Genomic DNA, 16976 nt, shown 5'->3' on the forward strand with positions numbered 1-16976 from the left:
CAGATTTTGCTGTGGTTGGTTGATTTGGCAGAAAAGCATGAACAGTTTTGGTTTAGATGATTGAATTAACCTGATTAACATTGTTTTTGTTGTTTTGCAAAAAGGACAACAGTATACTTTTAGCGACAGTCGAACAATACTTCACCTGGTTGGAGAGCAGTGTTAGAGGCAATGAGTCAGAAATGCCTCCCTTGTAGCACCTGCAGCGGTGGCTGCAGCGACCAGCCGGCACGAAAGGCTTGGGTCCTTCCCGTGTCTTGCAGGAAGCACCTTGCATTAGATTCTGGCACAATACAAAAGGTGCCTGACGCTACCGTTTTATCAGGTTTTATTTGATAGGCATATGAAAAGAGTCCTGGTTGAGATTTAAGGCATTTCCCCAGGGAGTTCCCCAACTTCTTTGAGAAATGATGGTGTCTGGTTTTCAAATCTCTGGTATCTAATCTTCCTGAGAGAATGGGATTTGGTTCAAACTGCGCTGGGTGAACCTCAGCTGAACTTCAGAACAAATTCTACCCCTCCCTCCACACAGTTGTTGGATGCCTAATTATAATTAACTTATTTGGCTAAAAAAAGAGCACTTGGGCTGCAGCAGATGGTATCATTCCAGAATAGTGGGATTTCTGTGAAGGTGGCACCATTTCAGATGAGATCTCCTGATTCCTAGAACAGGGCTGCAAGTGATGTGGTTGGGGGCGGGGAGGGATGGAGAGAGGGGAAAGAGGGAATTTTGGGATCTTGATGTCTCGCAACTTACTTTCAAGGATAAACTTCTAGGAGATATGTTAAGACTGCGGATCTGCAACCAGTTTTTGTGTTCTATCAGGTTTTTTTGCGACATGTGAAAAAGAAATCAGATTATGAGTGACGAATGTGATGCATTTGAATATTTGTAGGATATATTTCTATTTGTCATCCTTGTACATGGAAAGCATCTGCCTCTGTGCCTCACAGATAAGGAATGCCTATGTACAGTAGTACCTGAATATGATGTGTTTCAAATAAAATCATTTTCATTTTGATTATTGATAAGTATAAGCCAAGACATGGGGAACTCCTTACGTGTAATGACCTGGGAGATAAGAAGAATTTCAATATTCCTTCAGTCTGGATCGTGGATCTCTGAAGGCCACTAACTCATAGGGTTAATCTTCAGTTTTAGGCCCTAAGCATAGTGGGCATTCATATATGTAGATTGCCATTAAAACATACAGGAATTCTACAGCAATAGGAATTATATAGCAATTTCTATAGCAAAGTGCATCTCTCTGTACTGACGTGACTGCAGGTTTGATGACAACATAATAAATAAAGCATAGAAACAATGAAATTCAATGTTGTCAAGTTATTTTCTGAGTTAACAAGGTAGTAATATTTTATCTGGCTTGTAAAATTTTGCCTTCAGTGAATTAGTAAATAAATCATTGATTCCTCCTGATGAGGATTCTTAGCGTAGGTAATATCACTTGAATGCTTGCATGAAGTGTTCTCGAAGAAAAAGCAGGATAATTTTCATTTTAAAATGTGTTGATAATGTCTGTGGGGTTTTTTTTTATCTACTTTGAAGAGCTGGAGTAAAATCCCAATATTAGCCATCAGAGCCTGAAATTCACATTGTGTCAAAGAAGCTAAAATTCCTAGCAGTGTTACTTAAACAGACCAGTCCCCTATTTGGTTGTAAAATAAAGTAACTGCATTAAATTTATTCCTGAAGAAGCAGGGGATGTCACAAACTGCCATGTCATTGGTGTATCTTCTTTGTAAAATGACATGGAAGGGAGGAGTAGGAAATCCTAGACAAATATCTTCATCAACAATAGGTAATTTACTAAAATTATTATTAATATACATGTTTTCATACTTACTGAAGTTATTTGGGCTGGAGAAGACATCTGAAAGGGGCAAAGTAAAATGAGGGAAAACCACCTTGAAGTTTAAATGACATCCACAAAATATGCACAAGCTAATACGGGATGGTGGCCCATTACATGTGCAGTTCCCCATTTTGCACACGCCTGTCTGCAGGTTTTGCACGTACAGTAACTGTGCATTCATATAATTTACCAGTTCAGATTCAAAGGACTTTTTAAATCACGCCTTATGTATCATGTGCCCTTGTTTAAAATGGTTTAATCTGTAAAAGAGCTCAAACAATAATTTTGTAAGTATTAGACATTAATGATACTGCTATTATATTGGAAATTGAAATTGGGTTCAGCTGAGCTTGCTTCAGGTCATTCGGGCTAAAGTTGCAGTAGTCTATTAAGATTTCATTCTCCTTTTATACCACTGACAAAAGGCTTCTAGCTAATTTCAGAAATGCCAGATTAATATCAAGGAATGGTAAGAATTTTGGTGATTCAGAGAAACATTAAAATAGCTGCCTGGTGAGTAGAGGGTATCCACATTCGGCATAAATAATACTGCCTCACGCTAGCAGTTCTGAGCCTCCACAAATAGCATGTTACTGAGTAATATGTTAGAAAATGGTTATAATAAACGTCACTAAGATCAATAATCAAGGTACTTTTACTCAGAAGCTGAACTAGCCTTGTAAAAGAAGACTTATAGTAATATTTATTGCATTTTTACTCCAAACTCTTTCTTCTAGTGGTTATTGCAGTTTGTGTAACAAAGGGTTGACGCTATACATCGATTTTACGACAGCACAGATATAGCTAAATGTTACATGCTGAATAGCGAAGAAACATAATAATCAGGGCTTTGTCTTCTTGACTGTCATTGTTTTCTCAATACACTGGACAATTCCTGTAGTTAAGCTAAAAGTCACTACTTTCCACGTAGAAATCTAAACGGTGGCAAAGTTCAGTCTATTGAAATTATATTTGCTAATTTGGTTGTTCATACATCATATACTGAGTATAATTTTCAAGTTGGAGCATTTTGCAAGGCTTAGTCTTAATTGATTTTGTAAAAGAATGTACTGGAACTGAAAGTTTCATGCATTGTAAATTCCACTATTTTAAAATTGGTCAAAACTGAGCAGAAGGTAAATTTCTCACTGTAGCTATCTGATATCTCGAGAACCTTTGAGAAAAAATCATTTCTATCATCCTTTGGTCTATTTTACAGCTAATATTCAGTTACAGAATTAGACAGGACAATAAGAGCTTTTCATAAGCCTGTTTCTGCAAATCACTTAAAATACCCTGTTTAGGAAGAGCAAGTCTGGGTTCATTTTGGGTTGTTACATACATATTTTATTCTACTATAAACCCCCTTATTTTATCCTACTAATAGGTCATTCAGATAAACTTTCATGCTACGATTTTCTGGGGTCTGCCCTGTGATAAGTGGCACAAAGGGAATGGGCATAGGTAACTTGGGGCATTGCTTGCATTTTTGGAGTCAGTGTAGGATTTGTACGCCTGTAAACTTGTGTGGGTACGTGAAGGGTCAATCAAATTTAAAAGCAGAAATAGTACGAACAAAACGCACTTTCAAGATTAGCATCTTCCGTCCAGAGCCCATCCCATTGCCTGATGTTTCTTGGTCGATAACTTTGTTCTTCCCTTAGTACATCTGCTTTTTTTGCTGCCATTTACAATATACCTTGGTTTGTTTTTATGCTCATTTAATGAGTTTTTTAAAAGGCTTTGGACGATAGGATTAAAAATGCAATATGGTTCTCAAACTCTAAAAATATAATGGTTTCAACAATTCGAATAATTTGTGCTTTGACTTGTACTGCTCTGTATTACAGATTTTTTTTTTTCCTTCTCCCCTTTTCACACAGAGTATGATTTCTTCCATTGTGAACAGCACTTACTATGCAAATGTCTCAGCAGCAAAATGTCAGGAATTTGGAAGGTGGTATAAACATTTCAAGAAGGCAAAAGATATGATGGGTAAGCAAAAAAAAAAAAAAATTTGCTGTGATGGTGGATACATACCATTATGTGTCACGTTGAGGTCTGTCACAGTCATATAAGAAGCCAGGTTCCTTCACGATAAGTTTAGGACGCTTTTGATGAGTAGATGTAGAAAGTACATATATAGTGAAAGAATTCATTTAAATAAATATTTGCTATTGAAACAGCCAAACTGACTTGGGTTGCCAGAGATGTAAAGCTGTCATTTTGTAAATCCAGAGATCTTCTACCGCCCAGAATAATTGTTTAAAAAACCTGTTCCTGGAACTGTGACGGGCTGATTTTTTTAATGTGTGTATTTTTTTCTTGCTCTGGCTAATGTATATTTAAAGAAACAGGCTTCTATAACTATCACTGCCTTCCAACAAGAATGCTATAATTTTATGAATTCATATCTTTCTCTAACTTTGGGACCCTGATTTCAATTCATTTTAATAAATAGTTGTTGTGACAATTGTTTGCTTTTTGTAGTAAGCACAAGTAAATTATTGGAGAAAAAAAAAATCCATCAGTGGGACATATTAATTCTGTAATACCTTTTATCTTTCTGTACTGTCCCTTTTAAAAACTATTTCTTAAACCTGTTAACATAATTTTGAACACTTTATGTCAGAAAATTTCTACGTAGTTTTCAACAGAATGAAGAAATAGGACCTCAATTTGGATTGAATTTTGAGCTTGACTTAGCTTTCAGTATTTGAAGCAAAATCATTCATCTACCAAAACGGGTTCCTTGCCTTTTATAGCTTAAGGCTGTAATGAAGACAATGCATCACTTTTGTGATAATTGCTTGAATTACTATTCCAAGTGAATGGCCCACTTGGGTTGATCTCTACTTTCCGCTAGTGAAAAAAGGCAGCTTCTTTCCTTTATCTACTTTGTACCTTCTGTGCCACACTGAACCCTTCTTCTGAGACCACCGAAGTGAAGTAAGACTTCACTTGGTTTCAGGTGGTCCGTGTGCGAGGCAGCAGAGCACCTGCATGGGCGGGTGACCTTTCCGCAGCATCCTCTCCCACCTCCATTGCTGCAGCGCTCCTGCATGGGGAAACCCTTGCAAAATTTGCCTTACACGATCTGCCAAGACAGGTTCACCATCCATTCATTCGGGGACAATGAAACCAGTGCATAGGAAACGTGCGCGCGCACATGTGTGTGTGTGTATTCCTGTGTAACCTAACGCTGGGGGGAGAGGCCATGCTTCCCCCAAAGCCACACAGATGAGGAGCAGCGGGTGCTCTGCTGAGGGACTGATCCAGGCTATGGGCACCAGACCTCTCTGCAGAACAACCCGCTTGCTTTTTTTTTTTTTTTTTTTTTTTAAATTTCTGCCCATGATAGGACAGAGGGGGAAGGGAGGGCTGTGGGTGGGAATCCAGGTGCCGATTTCTTCTTCCAGCTCTCATCTCTGTGGAGAAAAGGGTGGTCTTGCACTGAATGACTGTTAGTGAAGATCATAATTACTATGAAAAGCTCAGACACTGCCCTTTTTACAAAAATATGCTTTACTAGTATAAGAAAAAAATTGTTACAACACTTTTGTGAAGATACTGGAGGCTTGGGTTTTAAATAAAGCATATTTTCTTAAAGCTATTTCCAGACCAGCATTGCTAAAGCTCTAGAACTGAGATTGTTTAAAATGAAAAAGTGACATGCATTGATAAGAAGGAGACTCCTTTACATCAGCCTACAGTTATTTTATATTGTCTTTTCATGCACAAGAGGGGAGCTGGAAGAACTCTTGTAGTTTAAAAAACTGTGTTGTTAATTAAAAAGGAGGGTGTGTCAAGGCAGATGAGTTAATATAAGAAAAAAAATCAACCATGTTGCAAGTCACTGAAAAAAACCATGCATACATGGTTGCAAGATAAAGCAGCCCATCTGTGTAATTTACATAAATTATACTAGTTCCTAGCAGTCCCATACAATTGATGCAGCATCTAGAAATTAGCAGAGCATGGGGAGGTCCACACCCCACCCTGCTTGTTACAGATTTCCAGTGCCTGGGAACTGCGGATGTCATGGCGGGGACACCACGGGAGGAACAAAACCAGTCACCAGGGGCTTCTCTCTCTGGTCGGGGTGTGCTTTCCCTTAACAGCCCTCCTTACCCTTTGCGCAGATGCACTTAACCGTTTCACCCGCATCTTCTGCAGCGCACAGAGTGGTTTCCCATCTCTCGTCTTTGCCCCCTCTCTAGTTGCTTGCTGCCTTGTCTGAAGTCCCCTGCATCCATCGCTGTGGGGGTGTGCTCTGCAGCCGCACGATCGCGGTTCGGTTGCATTGTGCCTTTGCAAAACTCTCAGGAAGTTACTCCTTTGCCATACCTGGATTCCAGCACGTGTTTTTGCCTCTGATGTTCTGCTGGTTCCTCCAAGGGCCCAGTGATGATGATGGGCAGTTTGTTGGATTTTTTTTTTCAAAAAATATTCACTGCACCATTATTTGTAGGTAAATTTTGAAGGCAAATAGCCACAACAGTGATGTTATGGGCCTGCTGATCTAGGCTGGGGAGCGCAGTAAGCTTGAATGTAAATGTGCCATTTTACATTTATTTTTATTAGCACATCTTGCGGGGAGCGTGAAGTTTGTGATTTTCAGTCTTATGTTGGCTTTTTCAATGTTTCTTTTCCACCGTAGTTGAGATGGATAGCCTTTCTGAACTATCCCAGCAAGGTGCCAACCATGTCAACTTCGGTCAGCAGCCGGTCCCAGGGAACACAGCCGAACAGCCTCCATCCCCTGTTCAGCTTTCTCACGGTAGTCAACCATCAGTTCGGACCCCGCTTCCAAACCTGCACCCTGGACTTGTATCTACTCCCATTAGCCCTCAGCTGGTAAATCAGCAGCTGGTAATGGCCCAGTTGCTGAACCAGCAGTATGCAGTGAACAGACTTCTAGCCCAGCAGTCCTTAAACCAACAGTACTTGAACCACCCTCCTCCTGTTAGTAGATCCATGAACAAGCCGTTGGAGCAGCAGGTCTCAACAAACACAGAGGTGTCTTCCGAAATCTACCAGTGGGTCCGTGACGAACTGAAACGAGCAGGAATCTCACAGGCAGTATTTGCACGTGTGGCTTTTAACCGAACTCAGGTCAGTAGTCTTCTTTCTTATTTTTTTAAAATCTAAGAGTCCCTTCTTTCTCTCTCTATTTAGTTATTGTCACCTTTTAAGTCTCTCTCCTCATTTCTGCCTTGTCACGTAGCTCCTGTGAAGGAACCACACTTCCTTGCAGGACCAGTGTCCACATTGACACAGCAAAGAAATCTTCAGTGATTGGTTTGTGGCAATACCCGCTGTTCTTACAGACACCTTGGTTCCTCTCCAATTGTGACGGTTTATGAATATCTTAATCGTTCCTGGAAAGGACATGAACAGCTCTATGCAGAACCATTCACCCAACAGATTGCCTTTTGTGTTGCAAAGGTATACCCGTACTGACCACGTGCATGCACTGAACAACCTGTCATCTTTTACAGGTGTACCTGAGATGGACTTTTATTCTTGTTTGTGTTTATTTTAATTATTTTCTAGTGAAAGTCTTAATAACATCTTTTCAGGCTTCTGAAAAGATTAAAAAAATAAAAGCTTTATTTTTAGATCATCTACTCTTTTCATGTATTTTTGTAGTTTGTTGCAAAAACAGTAGTTGCTGAGATTGCCGATGTCCACGTCAGAACATATACTTCAGCTCTTCAATGCAGAAAAAACTAGCCCTAGCAAAGCTGATAAGTAACACTAAAATGTGTTATTTTTTACACCTGTTTTAGAAGCTAACCCTGTTATAATTTATTCTGCTCTATGAATTTAACTTAATGCCACGTTGCATGGAATTTAATCAAGCAGAAATTATGGAAGAAGTGTCAGTATATCCAATGCAAATAATAAGATCTCAAAATTTTAGAAGTCTGTTTTAACAGAAAATAAAATAGGAATTTTTTTAAAAGGAAATAGTTAAAAAAGACAGAGGTAAATTTGCTTTGATTCCACATTTTTAAACTTAAGGAACAAATATTTGTCCATTGTAGAATATAGTAAAAAAAAAACAAACATAATTTGGGTTTGTCTTGAAATGTTGATGCTTCTCCCTGTATAGCTTAGAGAATAAAAATTCTGTTTCAAATGCACTGGTACCAGGTTTGAATCAGCATGTCAATTGTAATCGTTCTGAATTATTATTGCCTTAAAAATTTTTACATTCTCCTTTAGCTAAAAGAAAGTAGAGTCATGGTGTGAATACTCTGTAGAGCTCTGTGTGTGTGTGTGTGTGTGTCTTTCCTCTTAACAGCAGTGGAGGTTTTCAAGATCTGGGTCTTTCATACCAAATTTCATGGGATACATGAACTCATGCAAGGATTACTTACGTAAGTTAAGTTCAGGCAGAGTCAGTTGTTATATTTACAAATAAGTGACATAGAGTTTCGTTTAATACAATGTTTAATATTTTAACTATTGATACTATAAAGTATTATAAATATGAAATAATAATAGTAGCTTCAAGTTACCATGGTTTGCAGCTGCCATCTTACCTGGGCAAAAAGCTGAGCAAATAACTCAGAAAATAAATAGTTTATTAGATATTTACTTCTTTCTCAGACTTGCCTAAAAGCAGCTTGTTTTCTCTCAGCTTCCTCCACCCTCCAAAGTAATTTGTTCATTTTTTGTCAGCTAGTTTTGCATACAGCTTTTGGTGTCTGTCATTTGTGCATGAACAGTATTTGTTACCTGAAATACAAGGACAATTGGTTCTGACTGGACATTGAATTTATATGACACACTATAAGAAGATGCTCTTGAGATGTGATGAATGCAACTGTAGAACCAGATTTCTAGTGCAAATACTGATTCCTGTTTACTATATATTTTTCTTACTACAAATGTTACTAAATATTTGTTTGAAGTTCAATTCTTCCACAGACGTTGTGGTTAACCATCTTGGTACAATGTGTTCAAAGTGACCCAAAACTGGGAGGAAACCCCAAAATGAACGTTGAAAACAAATCCCATGAACAGATATGAAATATATATGTAACATATTTTGGCAATTTTCAACCAAATCTACTTGAAAGAACACAGAGTAGTATCCTTATACCCTACAAATTGTGTTAGCTAGTCAAATGAGTATTTGCAGTTAGCTACATAAGATTTTGCAGTATTTGTTATGTATTGTGGCAAACGTAGGGAACAGAAAGGAAAAATACTAGGAGCCTAGGCAATATTAGCCTCAGTGTTGCCAAGAACTATCTCAGCATACTTTTAATATGAAGCGAAGCCCCATTGAAATCCGGAGGAGTTTGTTGTAGGCGCATTTCACCTTTGCAAAACTGAAAATTGTTAATTGTACCCACAGTAACAGCTAATGTCCAAGTATAAATACAGGTAGAGATACCTGTGATTCTTATAATAAAGCATTTAAATTTGTTTTGCTTGCTGTACTTCGAAATTTATCTCAGGTTATTCAAGGATACATCACATTTAACTAAAATTAGGGCAGCACTTTAATAACTGACATTATTTAGATGTTATTTTCTAATATTGATGTAATATCTCTTGTCTTTTTTTTTTTTTTTTTTTTTGCTAGAGCAAGTGAAAATGCTTGTTTAAATTCATCTACTGTTTTCTGAGATAAAAAGCTAACTCAGGCTTACCACTGACATTTTTGAAACTGTCATAAGCATATTTGAGCCGTGTCCAGGGACTATATCATGCCATCGGTTTCTGAAAGCAGAAGATCTCACTGAAATCGGTTAGGAGTTCTGTGCAAAAAACCCCTGATGTCGAGATACAGTCTCAGATGAGGGGAGAGATTTGCTTTCAGTGTAAAAGTTAAGGAAGGAAGTGAACTATAAACTAAGAGTAATTTATCTTAATGTTTTGGCAATAAAAATGGACTTTGGTTGAATTGGCTGAAGATGTTGGCACCTCTTGTTTTACAGACTTGTGTTCTGCAATATGAATACAGAATTTGATGGGGGTTTTGGGTGGGAAGAGGGGGTTCTACCAACTTAGTGTGGTAATTCAACACTTGGCCCTAATTTCCAAGAATTTTTGATTTGGGGGAAAAACATTGACTAGAAATACTTCTGCTTCCTCCCAGCCCAAAGGAAAGAATTTGGTAAAATTACTTCTGAAAACTAGGGTGTCTTTTTTTTTTTAATTGTCATCTATTTATAAGGCAGAAAAAAACTGTCAGCCACACCTCAGAAAATTGAACAGGTGTCCTTAATATCTTCTTGGATAACTTCCCACCTATCCTTAACTTCAGAATGGTAGTTTCAAAAATGTGTAGTTCTCAGGAATGTGCCTTGCAAAGTTTAATTGAAGAGGAGTCCAGAAAGCTATAACTTGAATGAAAATTAGCATCTATCCAGGCACAATAGAACAATTGTTGTAGGGAGCAGAAGTGGTTTTGGAGGATGGAGCACCTCTCCCCATGACAAATTTCACAGTGGTCCTTCTAGGAGGGCTTCAGAGCACAGTGGGGTCTGAAGTGTTATTTGTCCTTCAGCAGTTGCGATTCCAGTTCACTGGCTGCAAAGAAACAAATTGAATCCTGTTAGCACCTCTTTGTAGTGCACCATGGAAAAGTTTGTTGAGTCAGGATTTGTGCTAGCAGATCCGAGTTTCACCTCAAGCATGGCTACCAAATGTGTGTACCACTCTATATTTGCTAGGGTAATTTCAGTAAATTGAGCTGGTTATGTTTCAGTTGCCGTTTGGCCGAATTAATAAACGTAGTATTTTTTCCAGCTGATGTCAGTGCACTGTGCAGGCACCTCCGCTCTCTTGAAAGAGCGAATTCAGTTTTTTCCTGCACTTTGCTAGTCAGAAAATGGCATTTGTCATCAGCTTACTAGCCTGGGTGGCACCGAGCAGCTGCGGGGTGACGGCGCCGATGCACCGGGGCAGCCTCCCAAAGCACGGTGCCCCGCGCCAGCCTCTGCCGCAGCCTCCCATCAGCAGAGAGGCTCAGCCGGCCCCCCCAGATTTGCAGTTAAATCTGGGAGGTTCTCTACTCTGTTTTGTTCTTCTTGAGAGAGCTGGAGCGGAGCATCGGCATTTGTTCGGCTGAACCACCTTCGGAGCCCTAAACAAATAAACAAACTCCTCTACCGTTTCTGTTGTGTGCGTTTGTAAATGTAAACATGAGTCAGGAAGCGGAAAGCTTGGGTTCCCACAGGCAAGTCTGACATTTGACTTGAAGGCGTAGCTTAACCTGGTGCATGGCAGGGTGACATGTATGTACGAGCAAGGAATTGTGTTAGTCATGGTTGTGGTTGGAACTGTAACTCGGGGCTGCCTGTCTCTGTTTGTGTACACTTTCAACCATAACATTTGCTGCATGAACTCGGGTGCTGCTGTACGGAGGTGACCTCTCGGCTCCATCTTCACGAAAGGAGGGGGAGTGCTTTTTGCTGCTTTTGCCACGTCTGACTATTGTAATTTTTCTTCTTCCCACCAGTGACAGTTTTTCATCTCAAGGTTTTTGAGTACTTCTCAGTGTTTCTGCCAGATACCTTTTCTCTCCCCCTCCTTTCTACTTCACCCCCATGCTTGTTTAAAATATTAGCTGCCAGGATACATTGCCTTTCGTTCATGTGTAATGCCTTCTCTCATATGTGAAAACTTCTGTGTATTTAGGATTGTGCTCATGCTAATTCTGGGCGATTGCTATTTCGAGGGAGAACGCTTGGATGCAGTAAACGGCTCCGTGTAATTTTAAAACAAAATCTAAGTTTACACAAACCACCTTCTCAGGCACTTTTTTTTTTCTTCCACTTTGTCTTTGGCACACTTTATTTTCCAGTAAAATGAAAAATGAAGATGGATTATTCAAAATTGATAACAGTAATGGACCATCATGTAATGTTTTATTGAATTTGAGTTCTGTAAATTATGTGGTAGAGAGAAATTTGCCTGCTTAAGTATAACAGAAATTGCCACTGTATTCATATAATTCTTCGTAGTGTAATTTAAGAAAAAGCACGCTATCCATATCACTATTGAATAAAAGGTAAAAAGGTGCTATTACACTATCATGACAGCTCTCCTCTTGCTACTAAGCGGCATAGATAAATGTGTCTGCTTATAACTTACTTGGCAGGGATCCAGGCTTGTGGGTGGAGCTTGCGAATAATCTTCCACCTGGACATGGGATGGGAGCACCCTGCAACAGAGAGGGATAGCGTTCAGGGACGTGCTGCATGTTTTGGGGAGGTTTGAGCAAATTGCATTTTTCTTCTGGGAGCTTTGAAGTTTGATCAGGCTGATAAAATCTATTTGAATCAGCGATTACGTTCAAACAGGAGACAAACTGGGGGCCAGACTGGCAGTGTTTTTGTTCACATTGGCAGACACTTTCGTTTATCTCCAATTTTAAAGAATTCATAATTAGCTTTTGAAAGCCCTGATAATATTTATTGAACATTTTTGTGCAATTAGTAATGAATTAGACTTGTGATGATCTGTAAACTTTCTTTTTTTCAATGGGACCTGGTAACATTTTAAGAAAATACATATCCAGTGAGAAAAGAATACAGGGGAGGAACAGAGAGGAGGACTCTCAGCCTGATGGTGTTTATAAGCTCTGTGCAAAACAGTATTTAGCTTTTGTGCAACCTGAGGTACAATATCAGAAGATCACACCAAGACTTGTATCTTGGCAAACCAGTTCAAGCCTGGTAAAACGAACAGTAAATCTCTGCACATCAGCATGGGGCAGGATGTGAGAGCTGATGTTTTCTTTCTAGGATTTTTCCATTTTACATCTTGTCTAACAACCTTTAGCTGAAGTTTGGTGCTCAGAAAATTGAAGCATATGTAGTAGCAATGAAGTAATATTTGAAGCGGGCAAACTGTATTGTAAGACTTTGCCTGCACCTGGTACTGCACCTTTTTTTTCATGTTATTTCCTCACATATTCTGACCTTTAGGTTCAAAGCTCCTAGAAGCAAACGCCTCCTCCTTGCCTTCTCCCCACTCTCTCATCTCCCCTCCTCTCTCCCCATCTGTGTCCTCTGCTCTGCTCCCAGCTCATGCAAAGAGTCATGGCAGTGATCGGGGAAGGAGAGGGGAATGAATACTTAATGGCATTTCTGATCACCAAGAGGTGTCCTGCAGCAATGGTTATACTGACAAACCCAGGAAAAATACAGAAACCAATTTTCTTTGTTTACTTATTTCACTGAGGGGAGAAAAGTTATACAAGAAAAACAGCCTTTTCTGCTTTTTTTAGCTGCCCACTATGTGGCAAAGGCTTGTACGAGCAAATATTTTCTATTATGGCTGAAGTATTTTTCAAGGACATTTCCTGTGGTTGACAGTGGGCTGGCTGTTAGCAAGGAGTCTCCTCTCCTGCCAATGATCAGTCCACTTGAGTTTAGTTTTTCTTTCTTCTTTTTAATTCTGGTGTGGTTGTTTTCAGCACAGTAGCAGTCAGAAATCACATGTGTTTACACCTCCATCATACATCCTGTGCTCTGCAGACAGCTTTGCCTTCAGTGGCACAAAATCATTTTTTGCCTCCCTTGGAGGATGGGTTGTGTAACCCTACCACTGACAAAGAATAGTAACTGTGGGTTTGAGTACTCAGAAGTAGAAAAAAAATGGTAGACAAGAATTTAATTTGCATATTTGCTAATAAGTAAATTCATTATTAGACTAATCACTAAGACAATTTTAAAACTTATACTCCACCCAAATGCCACTTTTGTCTGTAACTCATTTGTTTACCATCTGATAAAGACTGGATACCAGAAAAGAGGAGGGATGAAGAATAGTGGTAAAAAAGTATCCTGCAGGATTTTTTTTTTTTTTTTTAAATCCTTGTCCAAATTATTTTTCATGCTTAGTGCTGGAAAGACTGTTTGTGTTTTCCATCCCATTTCCCTCTTATGTGTGGAGGAACAGACAGGGCCATGAGGACCACACTGACCCCAGTGTAGTGGTTAGCACCTCCGTCCTCATCGTCCCTGAGAGATGGAGGGGTGACGGGGCGAATGCAGAGCTCAGAGCTGCACTGGGTGGGCTCTGACCCTGCCTAAGCACAGCTGCCTGAGACCAGTGGCTCTGCCACAGCACCTTTGTTAGGGTGCTTTTGCCCCATAGGGTAGGACCTTTGGGAGAGGTGACAACTCTCTGTGAGCATCAGACTTCCCTACAGAGGTGGCAGGACCTGATGCTTGGGCCGTAGCTTTCTGTAGCACTCCCTTAGGAATGGATAACTTCAGTCAGGATTGCCTCCCCCTCCCGCCCCGCCCTTCACCCCTCCATTAGCCCAAATAACAACATTCTTTAGGAAAAGAAACATTAGGTTGTGTTATTCCTTTAAAATTACATCCATGTTCCCGTGTTACACTAGCGATAAAGCCTACCATACCAACCCTCTCCTTGTCCCAGCATGGCAACAGCATTTATTCAAAAAAGAAGTTCACACTTGCTTTTGCAAAAGTTAGTTTTCTTATCACCGCCTTGTTACTTCAAGACAGTAGAGCGTTTTGTATGCCTGACATATTTAAAAAGAGAATTTGGCAGGGGGGAGATTTCAAGAACCTGTTGACATTAAAGTTCTAGTTGCACTCACAGGTTTATAAATATTTAATCTTTTAGAGTAATTAGGTGTCCCAGACTGCCAGGCCTGCTCCATTGCTGAGAACCGAGATGAAATGATTACGTAGGAAACATGGTGTGGTCTGTACAAGCTGCTGGCGGCATGCTATCGTCTGCAGCCTGCCCATCTCTGGCTCGCTGCTACGGATGCCCTGTATGCTGTTTTCCTCCCACTTCCCCTTGCTCGCTTTTATCTGTCGTTGCTGGACTCTGAAAGTGGTCAAAGGACAACAACGATGGTAAATGGACTTAGGAAATGGGACCTGCACAGCAAGTGCTCAAATAAATAGCCCAGGCGATGGACTGGGTGAGGATTAGGGTTGTCCTAGTGAGGAGAGGGGGACGGTGGGAGGAGGAGAAGGGCAAAGGAGGGGGAGCATCCAACAGTGAGTTTCCTCACTTGTTGTTAAACTCCAATACACAGCTCTCAAAATATTGACTTATAAAAAATATGGACCTGAGTCAGTTAAGCAGTACTTTAGGAACGTTGTGAGTTTATCGTCTCAGACTAGTTGTGAAATACCACTTCCTTTCAAAAAGCTGTTTAAGTTGCTAGAAATGTGGAAAGCCGTTTCTTTAGGTTGGCTATGTGTTTTGTCTGGGAAGCCTGAGAACACGCCAGTGTCATGCCTCTGGACTATCTGTATTTCACTTATTCTTAACGTCTTGTGATTGTCTGGCGACTGTGAAAGATTTCATGGCAAGTTAAGCCAGTAAAAGGAAGGAGACCTATTAGGCAGATTCAGTTTATGTTGTATGGAAAACAGATGCTTAATAAAATTAAGGGTACAATTGAGGCTCTCTTCTCTGCTACCTAAATTGCCATTAATATATTCCTATGTGGAGTGAATAGTGCATTTGCTGCTCTCGTTCTCAGCCCAGTGGAAAGAAGAAAGAGGACTGATAAGCAGTGGCTTTGCAGAGCGCGGTTTTACAGGCACTTACCTAGGCTAACTCTCCAGCGTATTTTTTTTCCTCCTAGGCTAACTCTCCAGCGTATTTTTTTTCCTCCCTCCCTACAGGGCTTGCTCTCAGAAATCCTCCGAAAGGAAGAGGATCCCAAGACTGCCTCGCAGTCCTTACTGGTAAACCTTCGGGCTATGCAGAACTTCTTGCAGCTGCCAGAAGCCGAACGAGATCGAATTTACCAGGACGAAAGGGAAAGGAGCTTGAACGCAGCCTCTGCAATGGGGCCCGCGCCTCTCATAAGCACACCACCCAGCCGGCCTCCACAAGTAAACCACTCTTTCTGTCTTCTGCATTTGCTTGTTGTGCTTTCTCACTGTCCTGCTGGGTGATACCTTTCTTAAAAAGAAGAAAGCTTTTACTGTTGCATTTTTTAAATGCTGGTAGAATCATTATTTGCAGTGCATATCACAAATTAAATTTAAGAAATATAATGGATGATAGTAGCAGTTTATTACTACCTATTTTCTCATTTTAAGACAAATTCTATCCATTATGGCCCCTACAGAGTTTTTTGCTTGTTTTATTGAGATACGAGCTTTACTGGGCCTGGAACATGCTGGCTTTTAGCTGTCTTTTTCTCCTATAATTCTCAGGCGTTGTTTTTAATGTTAGAGGTTCAAATAGGGATTTTGAAGGATTTGGACCACTAAACTGAGTGTGAATGAAAGCAGAAGTATGAGTACATCGTATTGCCTTAAAAATTATCTTCCAGAAAATGAACAGGTAAAAATAAAGGGATGGGGGAAAGAAGACTCCATCCCAAAAAGCTGGGCACGCTTTCACTAGGTCGAGCTACTGACAACTGGGTAACATAACAGGCTTGCTATATCCATTGCTCTGAAAGATTGGGATATGTTCATTAAAGCTTCATTTAGTATTTGTTCAAATGAAACTCCTATTGATTTCTGTAAAATCTAGTGGGAGTGTTGGTTTAACTCTCCCAAAATTATGAAGTTTGATAGGGTGGGATCCAGAAATTCAATGGTGTAATCCTTGTATCTGTCAAGGGAACTCTGATGCTGGTTTTAGGGTATGTGGGAAATATAGGTGTGAGCCATAGGAATGCATAGGTTTTCCACAAAGAAGAAATGTGGTTGTGAATGAAACACTCCAAAAAACAGCATACCTTTTCTGAAATACTCTGCATTGCTGTGGCTCAAGGACACAGCATAGGCTCAAGTACCTATGCAAGGACAAAACAAACTGATCTACAGATATGTGGGAATCATGCAGTATACACAGTCCAGATTTGCTATACAAAGCAAGACTTTGGGATTGTGGGAATTTTGTGATGGTTGAGTGTATAAACACAGAGCAGTTTTTTACTAACCAGGCTGAGGCATGTGCCTATGACTGTATTCCGTACCCATTCTGAACGCTATAAATTCCTCCAGGTTATTTTTCTAATTTTCCTGCAGCTAATGGATGCTAAGGACCACACTGAAGTAAGGAATAACAAAATGGTAGGAAAAGGGAGGACAGAAGATCACTTTGACCTGTGGC

General features: G+C 40.0%; 1 protein-coding gene across 5 annotated transcripts in view; it reads left to right on the forward strand.

Annotated features, from left to right (window-relative positions):
- Positions 1-16976, forward strand: part of SATB1 (SATB homeobox 1) — a 93497-nt gene that overhangs the window by 42176 nt on the left and 34345 nt on the right. For all 5 annotated transcript variants that reach the window (XM_076331215.1, XM_076331214.1, XM_076331216.1 and 2 more), the window contains 3 exons: positions 3758-3869; positions 6535-6989; positions 15527-15739. In XM_076331215.1, the coding sequence (XP_076187330.1) occupies positions 3758-3869; positions 6535-6989; positions 15527-15739 (780 nt within the window). The remainder of the gene's footprint in view (positions 1-3757; positions 3870-6534; positions 6990-15526; positions 15740-16976) is intronic.

This window comes from Aptenodytes patagonicus, chromosome 2 (assembly GCF_965638725.1).
Source record: "Aptenodytes patagonicus chromosome 2, bAptPat1.pri.cur, whole genome shotgun sequence".
Lineage (NCBI taxonomy): Eukaryota > Metazoa > Chordata > Aves > Sphenisciformes > Spheniscidae > Aptenodytes > Aptenodytes patagonicus.